Here is a 17,910-nt window from a genome sequence, read left to right as displayed (position 1 = left end):
GCCAGCCAGATAGCGTTTGCTTCGCTTGACTTCCTCCAGAACTGGCTCGAGAGACAGATGCACTACGGGAAAGAAAAACGGGCAAATAGGAAATCTTAATGGTTGCTGTCCTGCGTGAAAAAAGCCGATGCAAATGGAGATTATTAATAACATTGAAGCTTTGTTTCTATAAAACCAAGCGCTTTGAAGAGAGGAAATTATCCCTGTGCGTGTTTAAGATGATGTAGATTTCCTTCTGAATCTGCAGATATTTTTAGAGTCTAATTAGGTGTTGAAATGATGTCATAGTGTACACCTTGGAAATGTCTTTGTCCAGCAAACAACATCCTGGGATGCTTCAAAGAGGATGAAAAAGATGCCAAGAGATACTTGAAAATGCTGCTTGATTTGAATCTTACAAACTGTCGCTGCTTTATTTATTTACTTCTTAGATGAATTATCTGACAGCACAGTCATCATTCAAAATGGCAGGAAATGTTACACTCAGCCAGCTAATGGCAAAAGCAGCAAAAAGTAATGCAAGCAAAAGAAATTGGTATATTTCAGGATTTCCATATCACCTGTGCCAGAATATTTTTGCTTCTGACAAATTATTAATCCTTTCTGAAGCATTTCTCTAGAATAAACCGTGGATCCAGAAGGGCTGTGGTTCTGCGAGCATTTGCAGCTGCTTCACAGACTGTGGTTGTTATGGTAACGTTTCTATCTTAAGTCTTTGAAGCTGAGGTGGGATATAGTGTGCTCGTGTGAAATAGCAGCACCTAAAACTTTCCTTTTGCTTCTTCGGGAGGGGGGGGGGATGCACAGCATATATGACAGGTTTATCTCAGTGTGTGGGAAAGGTTATTCCTTCCACAGTTTCAAAGTCCAGCTGAGGTGATAAAGCAGATATGCTCACAGTCTCTCCCCCCGTGCAGACTGCTTGATTGGTTTATCAATTGACCTTTATGCCACCTTGTAGCGCCACATTGATCCTGGCTTGTTTGAATGCCGTGTTTCCTGCTCAAGCTGAAACTTTTTGTACCAGGAAATGCAAAAGGAACCCAGTGAAGAGCATAATCTCAAGTACCGCATGAAAAGTAGACCTTTAAATGCAAATATAGAAGGAAAAACAACATAGATATTATAGGTGCAGCTTTCTCAGGAAAATGCAACAATGCAAAATATGTCATTGGGGTTGCACATGAGCCTGACGATCACTCTTCTACACATTTTCAACCGATCAAATATTCTGATGTGGGCAAAGCCCGCTGCCCCCCCCAAATTTTTAAAACCCTACAGAAGTGAAATGCTCCTATATATCCATCAGTTTGTATTAAAAATAATTACTGGGATGAAAGGTCAATGAAAACTGAGTTTGAGCATAAAAATCACAAGTATGAACCAAAACAGAGGTGTGGACTCGAGTCACATGACTTGGACTCAGTCAGACTCGAGTCATTAATTTTATGACTTTAGACTTGACTTGAAAAAATGTTCTAAGACTTGTGACTTGACTTGGACTTTTACACCAATGACTTGGGACTTGAATTGGACTTGAACCGGTTTACTTGAAAAGACTTGATATTTTACCCCAAATACAAAATTTAACATGCATATTATATAGAGATTGAAAATGTGACGTCATTCACGGGTAGAACCGCAAAGGATTCTGGGAACTCGTGGCAAGCGGTACTAGCGCACGCAGGCTTTCAATTAAAATCAGTTATACAGCGATAAAAAGAAACACAAGAAGCCGTTGTATTATTAACTGCAATAGCCGGTCGCATGACAGCCACGGGAAGCCGACGGGTAAAGAGATCGGTTGTTATCGGATTACGTCGTTGAAGAGAAATTGTTCATGTTTCCGAAGTAACAAAGAGGCGACGGGTGGCCTGGATTGCAGCCATTCAAAGGTCAAATATAACGTCCCAGAACACTCCAGCTCACAGGTTAGTCTGCTCCAAGCATTTACACAAAGGTCAGTGTTTTTTAGTAGTTAATACGTCACTTTCATAACATAACTGGTGATATAGGTTACAAGCAAGTCTGGCGCTGAACAGAAATTGTGGCGCTATGCTCCTTTGTTTATTGTGCATAAATAGTGAATTGTCCTGACACAATATTGCGTTTCGCTTCTGTTATTATGGTACACTGACAAAAACATATACTTTTATTCACAGGATAAAACAGGTTTTTTGTATCACTAATTGCCCAGTACGATTACAGCATACAATATTATTGTCACTGCTACATTTCTGTGATGCTACCAGAAATTATTTCCACTGCTAATTAATTACCGTTGAGCTCAAAGGTTATATTAATAAACGGTTAACGAATGTGTATTTATGACGACAATTTGTGAGACTGGTAAACTTATGATACCTACGATGGTCTTTCGTTCTACACGGTGCATTTCAAGGTCCTGCACCCATCCGTCAGTAAACTGTACCTGGGCTTGTTGCAGTGACCTGAAGTTACTAAACTTCATGAGTGTATGCACTCACTCCAAGAACCGTATGATTATAAATATGCATATAAATATGCTACGATGAGATGGCTGACTTCATCTAACTAGCAAATGTTTTCCAGGCTACGTTGGTGATACAGTTTTTTTAATGTGTATGATATTTTTGTCATGCGATTTTAAAGCCGGTCCTACAACCGCATCCAAGAATAACATGCAGCTTATCTCAGAACTGTCGGTGAAAATTATTCTTGGAGCTAGGTTTAATTGAGCTGCATTTTAAAGAGGTGCAATTTCACAATTTGTGTATATTTTCTAAGTTCACTATTTTGTCATGTGTTGAGAAAAACACAGATTTTAAAATTACATGGTCTAATATTTACATTTAGCATAACTGCAACATTATTTTTTCGTTGTTTTTTTTTTTTAAAGACTCGAAAGGACTTGAAATTCAAAGTTTCAGACTTGTGACTTGACTCGGACTTTTACACCAGTGACTTGAGACTCGACTCTGACTTGCCTGACATTACTTGAGACTTGACTTGAGACTTGAGGATAAAGACTTGAGACTTACTTGAGACTTGCAAAACAATGACTTGGTCCCACCTCTGAACCAAAATATATGTAGAATATTTACAACCTGTCCAATTAGATGATATTCTGTCTGTAGGCTTTTCACTAAGGACACACACACACACACACACACGATATGCTGGTATTAAAAAAAAAGTATTTATTGATCACTGCAGCTTTAAAGATCAATTAGCTGTCATCTTACACAGCGAGTGCCTAATGAGTGCATAGTGATTAATCAAATTTGAAGCCGAATGTTAGAAAATTGATTAGGAATGACTTTAAAGAGCAACAACGATATGAAGGAATGAAGAGGTGTTTTAAGTAGCACACTAAATTCACAGCCATCACTACAGTTTGACAAGCACTACATTTAAAGTGATTTTAATTAGGCATTCTGTCTATATACATCTCAAAGGCAATGCCTGTCTGCTCGGCTCAGAACAATCAGCGAGAAAACAGAAGGAAGAAAGAAAACAAAGCAGACATGGAAAAGTAAAAGAAATGGGTGGGAGTGGTGTTGGTGGGGCAATCTGGATGTGAGATAAGACAGAAAAGATGAGAGTGAAGGTGAGTAGCAGACTCTTGGGCACATTAGGAAGGGAATATGAGAAACTACTGGGAGAATAAAGATAAGAGGTATGGGCAAGAGGGGTAAGTAAAACCACGGAAGAACAGTGCAGATAAACAGAGATAAAGGGGCTTTAGTTTGGAGGAAAACACAAAGATTCGGCTGGTGAGGAAGAAGAGTCAAGAGAAAGACACAAGAAGGATAGAATAAATGAGAAAAGAGAAAGAGGAGGGGAGAAATGATTCAGTGTGCAGTGGAGACAGGAAGCATGAGAGATGCAACATGACAGAGAAGGAGACAGAGCTGCGAGGGAGCAGAGTGAGTGATGTCCAGAAGGGGCACAGTAACACAGTCTTCTCCCCGACGTGGCCTTGATGAAACTACAACACATCAACAGCTACAGCATACTCTAGTGGTCTGCATTTACATAAGCAAACAACTCATTTTACATCCTAATTCCCTTCCTTTCATCCACTACTGCCCTTCATCGCCAAAGTGCTGCATGTATTTAATTTGTGCCTAATACTGATTAGATAATTGCAAAATTCAGAGGGGAGCCTCAGCAGAAACCTTGGTTTCTTTGCTGTTATACTGGGATGGATGTTAAGACCCTTTAGCCTTGAACAGATTTGAGTGTTTTCCTTGTTCTCTTTGTAGCCAGCGCTTTCAGGTGCATAATGATGGATTTGTGTGCTCTACATGCACATGTGGTATTAGCCTTGCCTGCACTGCATGGTACAAATAGAGGCAGAGTCAGATACTAAAGGTGCGTCTAACGTCGGTTCAAGTGCATTCCTTCTCACATTATTTCAGGCCGATGTGGAGGTCTGGCACTGTAGCAGTTCTGAGATGGCTCAAGGCTTTCTGCCACACGTCTGACTTGACTTCCAGAAACCGTGTACAGATGCTGAAACCGTTAAAGCCAGTGACTCACCTACAACTCACAGAAATAAGAATTGGAATTAAAAGAAATGGATATTAAAATAGGTCAAAACATTTAGCTGTCGTGTTACGGCTGTGGCAGGCAGAGTTAGGTCTCAAACACACGGTTCAAACAAAAGGTTCGACTGAAAAAGGCAAAAACGCAGAATATTACAATAGAGAAAAACAAAACCAACACTGGAAACTAGGAAACACAGAGCTAGGAGTTATCAGGAAACACAGAGGAAACCCAGAGCAATGAGGCAGTATGACACGACAACGAACAGAGGAAAACACAGGGCTTAAATACACAAGTCAGTAACGAGTGAGTAAAGGAAACAGTAAGGCAACACAGCTGGGACTAATCAGACATAACGAGACGAGGAGAAAGCAGAACTGAATACACTGAACACAGGACAAGGAACTATCAAAATAAAACAGGAAACATGAGACCATCACAAAGGCAGGGCAGGGGTGGGCAACTCCAGGCCTCGAGGGCCGGTGTCCTGCAGGCTTTAGTAAGTAAGTAAGTAAAATTTTATTTATATAGCACATTTCTAGATAAGAGATCACAAAGTGCTTTACAAGGTATAGGCACAGATTAAAAAGACAAAATACAGTCAAAAGTTAACAAAATGCAATTTTAAAAAGATGTGTTTTTAGCTGTTTTTTAAAAGTAATCAGTGAATCAGCAGATCTTAAGTTCTGAGGAAGAGAATTCCACAGTCTGGCGGCCACAGTAGCAAAAGCTCGATCACCCCTAGTTTTCAGTCTCGTATACTTAATAACAAGTAGGCCCTGACCACAAGACCTCAGAGACCTACTAGGGGCATAGGGCTGTAAGAGTTTAGATGTGTCCTTGATCCAACACAGTTGATTCAAATGGCTAAATGGCTTCCTCAACTTGTCCTGTAGTTCTCCAGAGGCCTGGTAACGAACTAATCATGTGATTCAGGTGTGTTGACTCAGGGTGAAATCTAAAACCAGCAGGACACCGGCCCTCCAGGCCGCAGAGGGAATATGAAACAAAGAGACAAGATGTCTGTTAAGGGTCTCAGTCATCCAGGTCATCGCAGTCTAAGGTTCCCATAGTCCTTAAAATCTGGGACTGTCCATCAGTTGCTCTTAAAACTGAAGAAGCTTCTCGGATGAGAGGTGAAACGTCTTAAAGAATCCAGACGCTTTTCTTTCCAAGCTCCTTAGACCACGGAGACAAGAGTAACTAAACGTGGAACACGGGGAAGGCACAGTGAGAGAAAACTAGAGACTAGAAACTAAGAGTATAACACACTGAGGCAAATAGGGAGAACATGAATGACACTAAGAATATTAATCCAGGACCTGAAACACAAATACTGGGTCGTGATGTTGGGTTTATGAATGAGTGTAATACTGTCTGTTCAAAGTTGAGTTTTTTTTCCCCATATTTTCTCAATAGAAGTAGTTTTTTCTACAGAAGACGATAAAGAAAAGAAGGTTATTGATTACCATCAACATTGATTACCATAGCTGTCGTATGTTAACTTCCATATGACAATCTGAAAATGATCTATTGGCTGTACTTGTGACCTGATCCATTGACCAGAGGGGTGAGTCTACAGATACTCGTCCATAGTGCCCAGCCTGCTCTGTCATTAGCGGGATAACAAAAGCTAAACATGACATTTGGGGCCAGATACTCTCCATTGTTGCCCCACGTCTTTATTTCAACTCTGTCTCCATTTATGGCCCATACACTGTATTTATCCACTTACCATTACAGTGGGGCAAAAAAGTATTTAGTCAGCCACCGATTGTGCAAGTTCCCCCACTTAAAATGATGACAGAGGTCAGTAATTTGCACCAGAGGTACACTTCAACTGTGAGAGACAGAATGTGAAAAAACAATCCATGAATCCACATGGTAGGATTTGTAAAGAATTTATTCGTAAATCAGGGTGGAAAATAAGTATTTGGTCACCTCAAACATGGAAAATCTCTGGCTCTCACAGACCTGTAACGTCTTCTGTAAGACGCTTCTCTGTCCCCCACTCGTTACCTGTATGAATGGCACCTGTTTGAACTCATCATCTGTATAAAAGACACCTGTCCACAGCCTCAAACAGTCAGACTCCAAACTCCGCCATGGCCAAGACCAAAGAGCTTTCGAAGGACACCAGGAAAAGTATTGTAGACCTGCACCAGACTGGGAAGAGTGAATCTACAATAGGCAAGCAGCTTGGTGTGAAAAAATCAACTGTGGGAGCAATTATCAGAAAATGGAAGACATACAAGACCACTGATAATCTCCCTCGATCTGGGGCTCCACGCAAGATCTCATCCCGTGGGGTCAAAATGATCATGAGAACGGTGAGCAAAGATCCCAGAACCACACGGGGGGACCTGGTGAATGACCTGCAGAGAGCTGGGACCAAAGTAACAAAGGTCACCATCAGTAACACACTACAACGGCAGGGAATCAAATCCCGCAGTGCCAGACGTGTTCTGCTGCTGAAGCCAGTGCATGTCCAGGCCCGTCTGAAGTTTGCCAGAGAGCACATGGATGATACAGCAGAGGATTGGGAGAATGTCATGTGGTCAGATGAAACCAAAGTAGAACTTTTTGGTATAAACTCAACTCGTCGTGTTTGGAGGACGAAGAATACTGAGTTGCATCCCAAGAACACCATACCTACTGTGAAGCATGGGGGTGGAAACATCATGCTATGGGGCTGTTTTTCTGCCAAGGGGACAGGACGACTGATCCGTGTTAAGGACAGAATGAATGGGGCCATGTATCGTGAGATTTTGAGCCAAAACCTCCTTCCATCAGTGAGAACTTTGAAGATGAAACGAGGCTGGGTCTTCCAACATGACAATGATCCGAAACACACCGCCCGGGCAACAAAGGAGTGGCTCCGTAAGAAGCATTTGAAAGTCCTGGAGTGGCCTAGCCAGTCTCCAGACCTCAACCCCATAGAAAATCTGTGGCGGGAGTTGAAAGTCCGTGTTGCTCGGCGACAGCCCCAAAACATCACTGCTCTCGAGAAGATCTGCATGGAGGAATGGGCCAAAATACCAGCTACTGTGTGTGCAAACCTGGTAAAGACCTATAGTAAACGTTTGACCTCTGTTATTGCCAACAAAGGTTATGTTACAAAGTATTGAGTTGTATTTTTGTTATTGACCAAATACTTATTTTCCACCCTGATTTACGAATAAATTCTTTACAAATCCTACCATGTGGATTCATGGATTTTTCTTTCACATTCTGTCTCTCACAGTTGAAGTGTACCTCTGGTGCAAATTACTGACCTCTGTCATCATTTTAGGTGGGGGAACTTGCACAATCGGTGGCTGACTAAATACTTTTTTGCCCCACTGTAAGTCGATGGCTTCATTTTCTGCCACAGTCATTCCAAATTGCGACAAAGAATTCAGTGTTTTTTTGTTTTCTTTAGCTCAGCCTTGATGTCAAGTTGTAGTTCTGATGCTACCAGATGATATTGTGTCTCATAAACAGCTCTCACCAATTGACAACGTAATTGCTCAGCCGTTGACATGCTACTGAGAGGCGGGGTAGCTTAATCACTTCTAGATAATGATCGGTTTCAGCTGCCATTTTAGTGTCGACCATCCCGACGTTTGTTTGCAGACTAAAAGCTTGTTTTCAGATGTGTGAGGCTGTCAATACTGGAGTACCATGACATTTTGAAATCAAAGCCACAGAGAGCTTTTTGTTCCAACTGCAGCGAACAAAACTGATGTCTTTGAAACAGTTTGAGCCAAAGTACAAAAATGTCTGAAGAGCTGTTTGTTGGAAGTTGCACGTGGTTTGGAAGCAGATTCCATGTGAAATCTTTTGTTTTGCTTTAATCTGTTACTTTGATGCCAGTCCCAAGTTTCTGGGAAGTGTTAAAAAGCACAATTAAGAAAATGATATAAATTGTTTGCAGGGGAAAGATCAAATCTCGAATGTTGTCTGTTTATTTTCATTTGCTGTTCTTATTTTCAGAAAGGTTGGTTTAGGTAAACTAAAAAAGGCAAGTTGAACCCACCGTGTCTTCCTTACGATGAGTCCAATGTAGATGCCAGCAGCGTTAGCTTTACCATTCCTTGTAATTACTACATTCAGCACGAATGAACACACACGCACTGCTATTTATAGAACGTCAGGTTTAATTTAGACTTGATATGCTGCCTTGTGTTTTTACCTGACATCGAAGGTGACGGCTCTTCAGGTCACGATCACAATTAATCTATTGCTCCGCAAACGCTTGAGATTTTCTCAGAAAAGCAATTAATAGCATCATTGGCATGCTATGAGCTGAGCCAAAATTCAAGACTGTGTTTGGAACTTTGACTCTGTGGATGACGAAAGGGGGACATTTAGTTCTGCTAATAATATGTTTTCACCACAGTTGGTTAATTGCTGAGGCAACAAGGCAAATCCAAAGGTAATGTGACTGACATTTTGATTCTATAAGCACGTCAGCTGGGGACTCACGAGGGGAGAGTGCACTTCAAATACAGACACCCTGTCAAACGTTTCTCAAGCCTGCTGCGGTTTTGTCCTTCCAATACACCCGGCGCCTCAACAAAGACCGTGAACGCTCGCGAGCAAGTGTGTAAATAAACAGTGACTGGTGTTTTTTGAAATCCACATGCTATTCTTATCCTGGGCTGAGGCTTAATGCATTAAACATTTTTTTTAACTCTCTTTAACGCTGGCTGAAAAGATGTTTTTGAGACACATAGCAAGATTTGCTTTAGAAATATTTGAAAGGACAAAAGTACTTTCTTTGTTTGTTTGTTTTTTCTGCCAGTTGTTCAATGTGAATTTCAAATTCAGACTGTCATGTGGTGATGAGACAACTCGTGTCTGTGTGTGTCACCCCCCCAAGCGGACACAGCCACACATCTCAGAAGCACAAAGCCCACAGAAGCACGAGCATGCAGAGATCTATGCATGTCTAGAGTGGGAAGCATGAGTGCTCTTCTAACAAAGATAATCATGTTAATGCACACAAAGACCAAGTTTTGCGATGTTGTGGAGCCGAATGGCAGGAATCCATCTTCTTCCTATGCAGCACTGGCCTCTCACTGGACTGCAATCTTGTTTGGCCTGAACTGTATGTTCGCATTGTTAGTAGGAGGACCCCTTGGGCATGTGGCACATCTTCACACAAGCTCCATCCAAGGACTCTGGTGAGCGACTGGCTCGTTCATAGGGCTTGTGGGGAGCGTGAGGCTCGGCCAGAGGTGGAAAGGTCCTTGAAGTCTGCGGGCCTCACGAGCTTCACGAACACAAGTACTACAGGAGGTCAGGGGAGCCAAGAAACTGGTTCTTTACTAAGTTCTGCTTATCTAGCCTCAATTGCTGACTTCTGTCAAAAGAGTCAAGGCCACACCTCCTTCACCCCCTCCCAGCCAAATGACTCAAGTCAGGCCTGTCAGGTTGCTTTAAACAAGCAGAAGCTTGTTGCAGGGAGGGGAATGCTAACAAGAGACATGGATGCTAATGAGAAGGAGCAATAGTCATTTAGTCAGAAGGAAAACAGTACAGCTACGAAAAACACGTGTGCTGACGGGTGAAAGTAGCATCTTATTATGTAAAAGGAGCTTGGCTCCCGGTGAGGTCGGGTCAAGTGTGTGATAAATCCAAGACAATTGCAGGAGCTCGCTCTCCTATGAAAGAAATCTTTTGACTGTGTTCTGTAACCCAGAGGTGAGCATAAGTAGAGGGACCAGATGGTTAAGTATAATGAACAGTGTTTTTTCCTCCTCTGACATTACAGCCCAGCTGTCCCTGAGCAACAGATTTACTCTAGCGTGGAGTATCACAGCTGACCACTGATCCTGTCACAGCAAACTAGTCCTTCATCTTGCGATGTGCTCTGAGGACTCGCACAGTGCTTATCATAGTGCCCTGCCTGCTGATTATCTCTCCAAAAGAGCCCAGACCAAAGCTGTGAACACAGAGACTGTTGGATCAGACTTTTCCACAGGGGCAAGAATGTCAGCGTGCTCCATCAAGTTTGAAAGTGGCAAACACCGCTAATTATGCAAAGCACTACCTAGCAACATGCTAACACTTCCAGGGCCTTGTAGTCTTTTCCTAACCAGTGTTGCAGAGTATTCAAAATACCATAAATGTGTTTTTTTTTTACAGTATGTACCTTTTGAGGGAAGAAAGACCTTTCAGCAATCACCTCAGGGATGCTTCTTGTGTTAAAACTTATTGATTTTTGGGGTCATAAATGATGGGATCATAAGGCTTACAACTGGAGAATAGCTCTTTGAAAAGGAGGCCCTTTTAATCTCTGCATTAATTTTTCACCACAGGTGACAGCAGCTTAAGCTTGATAGGCTAGACAGTCTTCTCCTCTGCGACATCTCTAGGGATCCTGAGGTGTGCTCAACCCAGACAGGGCACATTATAACTGCGGCATGTAGTGGTTCTTCTCTGGGGTCTTCTGTCAGTTTGATTTCATAATAATATCTTTCACAGTGATAACATTCTCTTGTTTGATATCATTAAAAAAGCTAAAGCTACTTAAATCTGCATCTTTTTCTTTGAATGTACTTGGAATTACAGTGGGGCAAAAAAGTATTTAGTCAGCCACCGATTGTGCAAGTTCCCCCACCTAAAATGATGACAGAGGTCAGTAATTTGCACCAGAGGTACACTTCAACTGTGAGAGACAGAATGTGAAAGAAAAATCCATGAATCCACATGGTAGGATTTGTAAAGAATTTATTCGTAAATCAGGGTGGAAAATAAGTATTTGGTCAATAACAAAAATACAACTCAATACTTTGTAACATAACCTTTGTTGGCAATAACAGAGGTCCAACGTTTACTATAGGTCTTTACCAGGTTTGCACACACAGTAGCTGGTATTTTGGCCCATTCCTCCATGCAGATCTTCTCGAGAGCAGTGATGTTTTGGGGCTGTCGCCGAGCAACACGGACTTTCAACTCCCGCCACAGATTTTCTATGGGGTTGAGGTCTGGAGACTGGCTAGGCCACTCCAGGACTTTCAAATGCTTCTTACGGAGCCACTCCTTTGTTGCCCGGGCGGTGTGTTTCGGATCATTGTCATGTTGGAAGACCCAGCCTCGTTTCATCTTCAAAGTTCTCACTGATGGAAGGAGGTTTTGGCTCAAAATCTCACGATACATGGCCCCATTCATTCTGTCCTTAACACGGATCAGTCGTCCTGTCCCCTTGGCAGAAAAACAGCCCCATAGCATGATGTTTCCACCCCCATGCTTCACAGTAGGTATGGTGTTCTTGGGATGCAACTCAGTATTCTTCTTCCTCCAAACACGACGAGTTGAGTTTATACCAAAAAGTTCTACTTTGGTTTCATCTGACCACATGACATTCTCCCAATCCTCTGCTGTATCATCCATGTGCTCTCTGGCAAACTTCAGACGGGCCTGGACATGCACTGGCTTCAGCAGCAGAACACGTCTGGCACTGCGGGATTTGATTCCCTGCCGTTGTAGTGTGTTACTGATGGTGACCTTTGTTACTTTGGTCCCAGCTCTCTGCAGGTCATTCACCAGGTCCCCCCGTGTGGTTCTGGGATCTTTGCTCACCGTTCTCATGATCATTTTGACTCCACGGGATGAGATCTTGCGTGCAGCCCCAGATCGAGGGAGATTATCAGTGGTCTTGTATGTCTTCCATTTTCTGATGATTGCTCCCACAGTTGATTTTTTCACACCAAGCTGCTTGCCTATTGTAGATTCACTCTTCCCAGTCTGGTGCAGGTCTACAATACTTTTCCTGGTGTCCTTCGAAAGCTCTTTGGTCTTGGCCATGGCGGAGTTTGGAGTCTGACTGTTTGAGGCTGTGGACAGGTGTCTTTTATACAGATGATGAGTTCAAACAGGTGCCATTCATACAGGTAACGAGTGGGGGACAGAGAAGCGTCTTACAGAAGACGTTACAGGTCTGTGAGAGCCAGAGATTTTCCATGTTTGAGGTGACCAAATACTTATTTTCCACCCTAATTTACGAATAAATTCTTTACAAATCCTACCATGTGGATTCATGGATTGTTTTTTCACATTCTGTCTCTCACAGTTGAAGTGTACCTCTGGTGCAAATTACTGACCTCTGTCATCATTTTAAGTGGGGGAACTTGCACAATCGGTGGCTGACTAAATACTTTTTTGCCCCACTGTATATCAGTAACTACTGACGTAACTAACAACTCTTATAAATGAAACAACTCCAAGCTACAGTGACTTTAATAGCATTGTGATTCATTTTATTTGCATACAATCACTGTGTTTGCAATCAGCAGAGCATTCTGAACAAACTGATGTGTGTCAACACTGGACTTGGAGTGTCCAAGGATCCATCAGCAAAAACTGAATTCAGTAAAAACTCACAGGCAATTGGGGCGACCGTGGCTCAAGGGGTTGGGAAGCGTATCTGTAACTGGAAGGTCGCCAGTTCGATCCCCGGGCTCTCTGTCCTGGTCATTGTGTCCTTGGGCAAGACACTTTACCCTACTGCCTATTGGTGTTGGCCAGAGGGGCCGATGGCGCGATATGGCAGCCTCGTTTCTGTCAGCATCTGTGGCTACAACCGTAGCTTGCCTCCACCAGTGTGTGAATGCGAGAGTGAATGAATAGTGGTATTGTAAAGCGCTTTGGGTGCCTTGAAAAGCGCTATATAAATCCAATCCATTATTATTATTATTAGTGCTCTGCCTCTTAAGCCATCCTAAATCTGGGATGCTGTATTCATGCATTAGTCGCCATTCTGCTACAGTAAAGAATTCATTAATCGCTTTGTCTGCCTCATAAAAAGATTCTAACAATTACATTCCCTCTTTTTCAGGTGATCCTGATCCTAACCAAGCTGTACGATTTTCATATCGGCAGCGTCACTGAGAGCACACTTTGGAGGTGAGTACAAGAGACTTTATCTATAAAATATTTACAAGTAGATGATAGAGCAGGCCGATATGACCGAAAATATTTATCATGATATACATTTGAAAATTTGCGATAACAATATAACTGACGATATAACTGACACGAGACAAAATACTTTACAACTCCACAACTTTATTAGTGCAAAAAAAAAAGAAAACACATGAATGTATTTTCACTTAAACAAGCAGCTGTTTTTTTATGTGCATTAAAGTTATATAAAAATGTAACAGTGCAAATTCCTCGCTGACAGTTTAACCAAAAGGCATTTCCAGTGGAAACTGGCCGACATATCCTCAGCATAACCATGTATAACATCCACAAAACTTAAAAAGAGGTTATACACACACAATACGGTAACATTATGTTGAAGCACAGTACCTATCACTCCGCGAGGCTCCGCCTACGATAGCCGTAATGCTCCGACAATCCATCAAGCGGTGCGGCTTCGTAGCTTAGCAAAGCCGTACTGAAACATTTGACAGATTTTCGAGCGCCGTGTACATAAAATCGTTTCGAGGTCAGTAAACACAACCAGAGTTCAGACATAAGGCACACGGGATTATAAGGGGCTCTGTGGATTTTCAGAAAAATCAAAGGATGATTTTAAGTGTGCCGTATTTTCCAAACAATACGGTAATAACGACGGCCCGCTAGCATGCTCTACCAAAAATAGTGCTTTGTTGTGTATCTGACGGACGAAAGCTAAACCAGTTCCACACCAGTGAAGCTGCAGCATTTTTACAAACCAGTTCTGGTTCATCTGTTTCATTCAACGATCCGCTCTCGCTCTTCTCATTCTCCGTTGCCGCCATGATTTTTTCCGCCATGTGCGTATGAAAACAAAGGCATGCGCGTTTGACCCATATTCTATCGCGATATTTCATTTTCTTATCGTTGCCCAACATTATACCGGTATTACCGTGAACAGTATGATATGGCCCAGCCCTAGTAGATGGTTTGAAAGCTGTGGTGTGGAGTCGAAATAGCTCTGTGATGATGTTTTGGCTATTTGATAGTTTAATATAAGCAGCAGGCAGCTAATCTGAGAAAACACAATTTGTGTTAAAATCACAACACAAACGTTTCTCCGTTCTGGCCCTTTAGTTGTGCCCTTTTACAGTGGGGCAAAAAAGTATTTAGTCAGCCACCGATTGTGCAAGTTCCCCCACCTAAAATGATGACAGAGGTCAGTAATTTGCACCAGAGGTACACTTCAACTGTGAGAGACAGAATGTGAAAAAAAAATCCATGAATCCACATGGTAGGATTTGTAAAGAATTTATCCGTAAATCAGGGTGGAAAATAAGTATTTGGTCAATAACAAAAATACAACTCAATACTTTGTAACATAACCTTTGTTGGCAATAACAGAGGTCAAACGTTTACTATAGGTCTTTACCAGGTTTGCACACACAGTAGCTGGTATTTTGGCCCATTCCTCCATGCAGATCTTCTCGAGAGCAGTGATGTTTTGGGGCTGTCGCCGAGCAACACGGACTTTCAACTCCCGCCACAGATTTTCTGTGCTAGGCCACTCCAGGACTTTCAAATGCTTCTTACGGAGCCACTCCTTTGTTGCCCGGGCGGTGTGTTTTGGATCATTGTCATGTTGGAAGACCCAGCCTCGTTTCATCTTCAAAGTTCTCACTGATGGAAGGAGGTTTTGGCTCAAAATCTCACGATACATGGCCCCATTCATTCTGTCCTTAACACGGATCAGTCGTCCTGTCCCCTTGGCAGAAAAACAGCCCCATAGCATGATGTTTCCACCCCCATGCTTCACAGTAGGTATGGTGTTCTTGGGATGCAACTCAGTATTCTTCTTCCTCCAAACACGACGAGTTGAGTTTATACCAAAAAGTTCTACTTTGGTTTCATCTGACCACATGACATTCTCCCAATCCTCTGCTGTATCATCCATGTGCTCTCTGGCAAACTTCAGACGGGCCTGGACATGCACTGGCTTCAGCAGCGGAACACGTCTGGCACTGCGGGATTTGATTCCCTGCCGTTGTAGTGTGTTACTGATGGTGACCTTTGTTACTTTGGTCCCAGCTCTCTGCAGGTCATTCACCAGGTCCCCCCGTGTGGTTCTGGGATCTTTGCTCACCGTTCTCATGATCATTTTGACCCCACGGGATGAGATCTTGCGTGGAGCCCCAGATCGAGGGAGATTATCAGTGGTCTTGTATGTCTTCCATTTTCTGATGATTGCTCCCACAGTTGATTTTTTCACACCAAGCTGCTTGCCTATTGTAGATTCACTCTTCCCAGTCTGGTGCAGGTCTACAATACTTTTCCTGGTGTCCTTCGAAAGCTCTTTGGTCTTGGCCATGGCGGCGTTTGGAGTCTGACTGTTTGAGGCTGTGGACAGGTGTCTTTTATACAGATGATGAGTTCAAACAGGTGCCATTCATACAGGTAACGAGTGGGGGACAGAAAAGCTTCTTACAGAAGACGTTACAGGTCTTTGAGAGCCAGAGATTTTCCTTGTTTGAGGTGACCAAATACTTATTTTCCACCCTAATTTACGAATAAATTCTTTACAAATCCTACCATGTGGATTCATTGATTTTTTTTTTCACATTCTGTGTCTCACAGTTGAAGTGTACCTCTGGTGCAAATTACTGACCTCTGTCATCATTTTAAGTGGGGGAACTTGCACAATCGGTGGCTGACTAAATACTTTTTTGCCCCACTGTACACCTTTGAACCATCAGTGTCACATTTCCCACCCATCTGCGATCCGTCTGTCCTGTCCTCACCTGCTCCTCTGCTGCTGTGAACACACTGTTCTAGTGTCGTGCACAGTCATACGGGGCACTCAGGTGGAGAAGGTTGTTTGCCATGCTCTTGTTCTGAAATATTATCTGATGTACTCAGCTTCTTCACCCCGACTGGGAATAAAATAAACACGCATACACACAAACTCGTGAGACAAGAGCGCTTGTAAAAAGGAAAAATACACTGAAAAAAGGATGGCTTACACATCCCTCGTGAGCTGAAACTACATGTAGGCTATTTTCAAATCTGGATTGTCATGACGTGTCACATTTTTCAGGAAAACAATGTAAAGGTCCTCTCAGGTAGGTGACCTCGCCAGTTCTGTCAAACTTTCTGCAGATGCCAAATAGGTGTCATAAGAGGAACCGTGTCTGTGGTTTGGAAAACACAGGTGGGACTCCTGGGGATTATTTCTACCACCTGTAGCAATGACTTAACAAAGCAGAACTAACTGTCCCAATTTGCTGATTTTTTTAAACTTGATGTTATCACTGGGTTTTACCAGACTTGATTAAAGCATTCAGGAAACGGACGTATCAAAAAACACACATGATTTAAAATTGGACAACATCTTCTCAGACATGTCCAGATGGCTTCCAGCACAGCTGCTATTTTTAGATCGGTCCGTTGAAATCCCTTCCTGACCTCTTGCACTGTGAACTCTATAATTTCACCACAAACAGCAAACTGGTGCAGAGACCAAACATCAACTTGTGTTTCCAACTGGCCTGAGGTTCTGCACTGTAAATGGAGCTCCCCCGGAGACTGTCAGTGCAGGATGCTACTGTAATATCCTGAGGGGGGTTCAGCAAAACCTGAATGCCTGAAAATAAATAAATCTGAAATGATTTCCACATTTTCTGGGATTCCACCATTTCCCTTGTCCGCTTCCTTAAAATGAAAATGAAGTTGAAACGATCACACTGGAGGTGATCCAGTTCCCATTACAGAGGCACAAGTGCAGGGGAACATGGAGCTCTAAAAATGGCAGCCATGCTGAAAGCTGTCCAGAGGTGGATGAGAAAATAACCTTGAGCGGGACATTAACCAAATTTAAAGCATTTACATTTTTTCTTTTTTTAATTTTTATAGGCAAACTGTTTGATCCTGTGTGTGTGTGTGTGTGTGTGGGGGGGGGGGGTCTAATGCACTAAGGGGAACTGAAAACAAGACTCAGAGATGCTAAGTGCTCACTTGGCACATCACACGAGTAACATTTTCTAGGTTTGGGTTTGCTTGCATGTTTTGTGGCCTGCTGCACATGCTCAGTAGTGTTTGCCACAGGTTCATACTACGGCCATACACTTTATATTGTGAAGATGTCATAGAAATGACTTTTGTTGGTACTGAAGAGGTCTTACAGGATGTGTAAGCTCCATGGATTTAGAAAAATGTATGAGCTGTCCCAGTTTGCACTTTAATAGATGCCTCTCTTGTGATTGGCTGTGAGACATATGCATTTTGTTTGTGTAATTTTCAGCACACATTCCTAAATTATAGGCTGGATGCTGACATGAAGTCTATCAAAACTGGGAGACTTGTAGCTCGGCAATGACGTGAAGGTGGTAGGATTTAGCTAACGGTATTTTTGCATGTCATTTTATTCTGCGGTAAAAGTGGAACGCCCTAATGGCTGCCTTCACATCGACTGCAAAATAAACCGTTCCAAATGAA

The 17,910-nt window shown here is 42.6% G+C and overlaps 1 protein-coding gene across 2 annotated transcripts in view; it reads left to right on the top strand.

The window, feature by feature from the left end:
- Nucleotides 1-17,910, top strand: part of sorcs3a (sortilin related VPS10 domain containing receptor 3a) — a 267,372-nt gene that overhangs the window by 90,930 nt on the left and 158,532 nt on the right. For both annotated transcript variants that reach the window (XM_085356485.1, XM_085356484.1), the window contains one exon: nucleotides 13,355-13,422. In XM_085356485.1, coding sequence (XP_085212611.1) covers nucleotides 13,355-13,422 — 68 coding nt within the window. The remainder of the gene's footprint in view (nucleotides 1-13,354; nucleotides 13,423-17,910) is intronic.

Source organism: Diplotaxodon limnothrissa, linkage group LG6, assembly GCF_057381915.1.
Source record: "Diplotaxodon limnothrissa isolate DT_005_m linkage group LG6, D_limnothrissa_male_GT1.1, whole genome shotgun sequence".
Lineage (NCBI taxonomy): Eukaryota > Metazoa > Chordata > Actinopteri > Cichliformes > Cichlidae > Diplotaxodon > Diplotaxodon limnothrissa.
Note: the sequence above shows the minus strand (reverse complement) of the source record. Positions and strands in the feature narration are given on the sequence as shown.